This window comes from Daphnia pulex, chromosome 8 (genome assembly GCF_021134715.1).
Source record: "Daphnia pulex isolate KAP4 chromosome 8, ASM2113471v1".
Classification (NCBI taxonomy): Eukaryota; Metazoa; Arthropoda; class Branchiopoda; order Diplostraca; family Daphniidae; genus Daphnia; species Daphnia pulex.
In genome coordinates this window covers 4,592,796-4,598,227 of record NC_060024.1, presented here as the reverse complement: position 1 = coordinate 4,598,227, position 5,432 = coordinate 4,592,796, and the positions used below count along the sequence as shown (strand labels likewise).

At 36.4% G+C, this 5,432-nt stretch overlaps 1 protein-coding gene across 1 annotated transcript; it reads right to left on the bottom strand.

The window, feature by feature from the left end:
* Positions 1 to 2,098: 2,098 nt before the first annotated feature.
* On the bottom strand, positions 2,099 to 3,163 carry LOC124200545. The gene is made up of 3 exons (XM_046596815.1): positions 2,981 to 3,163; positions 2,696 to 2,890; positions 2,099 to 2,158 (listed from the first exon to the last, which is right to left on the bottom strand). Exons 1-3 carry the CDS (start codon positions 3,161 to 3,163, stop codon positions 2,099 to 2,101), a joined length of 438 nt encoding a protein of 145 aa, XP_046452771.1.
* Between the last annotated feature and the right edge of the window lie 2,269 nt (positions 3,164 to 5,432).

The window sequence follows — 5,432 nt, the reverse complement described above, 5'->3', positions numbered from 1 at the left end:
TGGACATAAAGGGGTGGCGTATTTTTCTTCTTGTTCCCAGTTTTGATTCAAAACCCCCCTCCCCCCAAAAAAAAAAAAAAAAAAATCTTATGATTACAGCAACAAGGTTGCTAATAAAAAAAATAAAAACTAAAGACGCGTAGCGCCATAAGATGCCGTGTTAAAAGCGGCCGAAATTGGTAATTCGTGATTGAAATTCGCATTTTTTGGAAAATTGCGCCAAAAAAATCAAATCAAATGTATTTTTTATTGTTGATTTTTGTTTATTCTATTTTAATGAATTTTTAAATTCATTTTTAATATTTTAAAATTTTTTTGGCGCAATTTTCCAAAAAATGCGAATTTCAATCAGGAATTTAACATATATTAAATTGTCTAATCTAGATGAATTAGGTTTTAATGGATAGGGAATTCAATAAAGCTTAAATGAAACCAATTTCTGAATCCATTGATTCGTAATTTTATAGTTTACGAACGAAAAACCCCTATTTTTGCTATACCCCCGAGAGGCGAGGGGCCTCCTAACCTAGAGAACCTGGCGGGGAATTTTGGGACCCTTTACTAAACACCCGCCGGTCTTGGGGATAGCCGAGAGTGTACCTTTCCTATTATATCGTGTATAAACATTCAATATAAGCAAAGGATGTCAAAACCACTGAATTTTTACTCAGATTTGAGAGACTTCGGTGTTTAGTATTTTGCTATCATTTTTGGTCAATTATTATTTAACATATTTTCCTTTAAATTTCAGAACGGATGTCTTGCGTGTCACTGGAGTTACTGACGCTATTTATTTTTATTGGGAAAAGAAATAAGAATTCCAATCTAAATTTCGTTGCTGATTGCAGAGTTGTAAAAACTCTGGTAATCTTATTTGAATGTTATTCGTAATCAACAACATAAATGATAATATTCTTCTTTAAATTTCAATAAAGCCATTGTAAGTGGCGTTAGTGTTGTTGTTACGACCGACAATAACAGTTTAATTGCCTAGTTGCAGATCCTTATAGAGACCCCCGTCAAGTATTGAATCTACCCCTTAAAATTTTGGTGTTTTAACCCGCGCAAGATAGTTCTTAAGGAGTTTCGCGCGGAATTTTTTTTTTGTACCCTTAGATTTCCCCTACGAGTTTCAATTTTTTCCCTCAGAGCGATAAATGACTGGAAACACAGAAGGCTATGACTATCTACTCCGTCAGCTTGGCTAATAGCTGTAGGCCTATGTGACGCATAGCCTTCACCTCTTCTATGTATTAGGGAAAGTTAAATGCGATTGAATTCAAATTGAAGTTGTGGCCAAGCAGACATTTATGGAAGGTTCAAGGTCCCATGAATATTCTTCTACCCCTAAATAAATGAGATTTTTTACCGCTAGATTGATCTCCTATATTGACCTTTCTTCGACTTCTTTTCGGCAATAAATGTGAATAACGCGGCAATGCTAACTGATATTTTGCGCTAAACATTAACACAGTTACCATTACGGCCGATGACAAGTTTTCCTTGTATCAAAATTATCTATAACGGTTTTTTAAAGCACACACACTCCGGCATACAGTTTTGGAGTTCTAAAGTAAACTAGAATAGCCCTCTCACAAACTGAGAATTTCACTTTTCCCTAACTAAGTTAAATCGCATGCTTTCCCCATTTCAATTCCTTCTCCAAGAAAAGTTTCACGAAAAGAGTATAAAGACTATTCGGCAGTCAAAAATATTTAATGAATACAGTAAGGGAACTTTAAATGAGATGGGTAAGATAACCAAAGACGAATTAATCATCAGACTTGACACCAAACAGATTTTTATTACATATATTAGACAGCAAAGGTTTACGACAAGAGGGTCGTAACTAGCCGATTTGCTTTCCACGTTTCTGCTGCTTTATTCCACCCTTTGAAATATTTTTTAGTTTGCCATTGTTTTGCTCAAGTTGCACCAGTAATGGCTATGTCTTTTTTAAATTCATCATTTTCTTACCATTTTATGGCCTTTACTTTAATCACATTCATTTTTAAACATTTTTCTTGAAGTTTGTTGTTTGTTTCTTTAAAAAAATCTTAAATAGATGAAGTATTAATTGATTTTAAAGTATCTTATCCTACATCAACATCTCAACAGCCTCTAACCTTTCGCGATAAACTGCTTCAACAAACCTATCCTATAAGCATTTAATTTGTATTATATCTCATGCATATTAACTTATATATTCTCAGTACCGCAGAATATAAATATATAACAGGCACTTTGATTCGTTTGCTATTCCACTTCTGAAATTGATAACAATTTTGCAAAAAAACAATTGCACAACTTAACTAACAAACAAATTTTCACATTTTTAAGAAGAGGAAATATGTGATTTAACGACAGATCTATGGTACAAATATTAAATTCGTATTTTTCATCTGCTGACTCTAACAATCAAAAATGAAAAGACCAGAATACTGTCAATCATCAGTATGTGCGTTGTGCTGGAACAACAACAACTACATATCATGCTAACTAATCCTCTCGTCATCTTTGAAATTCATTTTAGTAGGACCAACCAAGTGGAAAAACTTTGAGTCATAGATTAGGGTAACAATCTTGTTCTAATTTTATGAATATATTATTATATAATAGGCTATATTATATAAAGATATTTTATAGCCTCAGCAGCTGTAATATTGTATATAACTCTACAGTTATTATATATTACGGTTGTTGGGTGGGGTTTGAGACTCAGGCAAACGTGGAGGGCGTATGATTTCCTCTTCCGAGTCAAGAGTCGATCGTAAAATTTCCGATCAGCTTCAATCAAAACGCCTTGCCAATCGAGGTATCGTTCCATGTAGAGGGTGTTTGAACTGCTTTCTCCGTCAGCCGCTCCGCACTCTATGAAGAAACCTCCCGTCTGCTTTCGCGTCGTCAAATAAATGTTTGACAAATTTAAATGTAACATATTTGGCTGCTAATGATATAGGACTTATTTGAAAATAATAACCTTGTTTTGCAGCGGCAGGATGACTTTTGACTGAATTGCTGACGGGTCCACGACATCTGGGTGATCGAGATTGAGCGGAGTGCCAGGTGGCGCTGGATTTTGGAGGTAGCCACGACGGATAGCATCGATGAGGCACGGGTGATCTTGTTGAAGAGCATCGATATCGATCGTAAAAATGGCCATCTGTAAAAATCAGCAGCATCAACTTCAATCGTAGGCCTATTATATTAGATAGCTAGTAATATATTAAATATTTATGTAAGGCTTTTTTATTATACGAAAGGCTTGCTGCACATGGGCCTATGTAAGCCTATATTACCTTGTTGATGTTGGGTGCAGTCACTTGTCCCTACCACCAAATATTTCAATGCTGCGGCAGATTCGATTCCTAGCAAGTTGAACTGAAGGTCTTCCGGTGACGGATTGCTAGTTATCTTCAATTGGTTTACAGCAATTGTGTAGAAGTAACTCATCGTGCTGGTGTAGAGTAGAAAAAGGGAAAGCGATGCTTCAACGACCACGATAAGGTTGACGAGCGAGTAGCGATATCTACTCGTTTAATGAGATAAGCAAGACAGTATTAGCCCTGCTTTGGTCATCTTTATCACAGAGTCAATCTGAAGAGGAAAAAGAAGCTAGAAAAAGAGCCGGTATAGATTATATAGGTATACTATATAGTTGTATTATAAAATTGGACGGAAAAGGTTGAATGACGGGGAGCTCTGAATGACTTGGCTATCGCGCGACAAATGACCGCAGTTAACTTCGACTGTTATCCACACCAGTGTACGCAGTGCTACTGGTTTTGTATGTACTGATGCAGGCTGTATAGGTTTGCTGAGAATGGGCCAAATGACGATGGGCTATAGGAAACAGTTGTACTAGTTGGCGCTTTTTTTTGTTTTTGAGCCCCCACTTCTTTCTTTCTCAATATTTTTTATCCCCGCTAGGCTTAAAAAAAAGGAAAAAATTTGCTATAAAAAGCGTATTTTTTAGTTTCTGACAATTTGCTTTGTTTGAAACCGAAAGCGCTTTGAAAATGAAGGAGGGCGGGTCGAGTCGGGGGGCAATATGCTTGTGTACGTGGGCTAGGACGGCCCATGTTATTCTTACGGGCTAAAAGAACACCTGGCGATGGCGTGATCAACTAACTTTTCCGAACCATTTTCCCTCCCATCTCTAACACAGGCACCCAACCACACAGGTTGCCCTGAGAAAATGTTTTTTTGTTATTATTACGTTTTCAAGCAATAATTTTGTAAATAATTTTGTTAATAAAAATAAATAAAAATTGGTTTCTGAAAGAAGAAAGAATTTCCTTTCAGAAACTTATTTTTTATAAATTTTAAGTTAACTAGGGAATTCCACAAAAGAAAAGAAGAAAACAAAATGGACGACACGAATTAAGGGTAGAAAAACAATTTTATTTCTTGTTCCCATACTACTTGGACTATTTCAGTAATTTTTTTTTAAAGATGCGCATTATTGAAGACTTTAACTGGTAATTTTTTAAATGCAATCCCTCGGTCGCAAGAGGAAGAAAACGGTGGGTGCCAAGTTACCCACTACCTCAATTGCCCCGTTTTCCCCTAAAGTCTGCTAAAGGAACAGTAGAAGGAATAGTCTTTAAGTTGAAAAATTTTATCTTCAGAATTTCTGATTGCAGACAATATATTAGTTGTATAACTGCTCGTTTTGACTCGGCACCTGTTGTTTGTGACCACAAGCCGGAACTGAAATTAGTGTCGAAACAGAAACATCATATTCTAATCCAAGGATATATGTAATTAGAGCCGTCTATCACATCTATGAGACTTTGAACTTGGCGTTTGTCTTTCTCTCTCTACTCTACGTATATTTTGCAAGACATCTTCCCCTTTCCTTTTAAGACACACAAGAAAAATGTCATCCATGCATTGAAGAAATTTGAGATAGAAGATAATGCATGCTGTGCACGCGTAACTCTATCGCGCAAGGTAATAAGAATGCCGAAATGCCCCAAGGATGTTACCTGGATGGAACATCAAAATGTTGACAAAAAAAGATCATTAACCATTCGTCTTACCAGCATAAAATATTGAAAGACGCATAACATCACAAAAATCCAAGAAGCGATAGGAGCCATTCCATTTTTGGCTATATCATTCGAGAAGTGACAAAGTTTTCCCATTATGGAAATTAGCGAGGGGGCACCAACTCCCAAAAGTTAAAATACAGAATTTATTTTTGCGTAGCAAATGCCTGAGGTGATTTTGGTGCGCGCCCCAAGTCTAAAAATTCATAGTCACATCACATCTATGCGACTTTGAACTTGGCGGTTGTCTTTCTCTATTCTTTCTCGTATTTTGCAAGACATCTTGCCCTTTCCTTTTATGACACACAAGAAAAATGTCATCCTTGCATTGAAGAAATTTGAGATAGGGGAGAGGGGGGCTAGTCGGCAGATAGGATA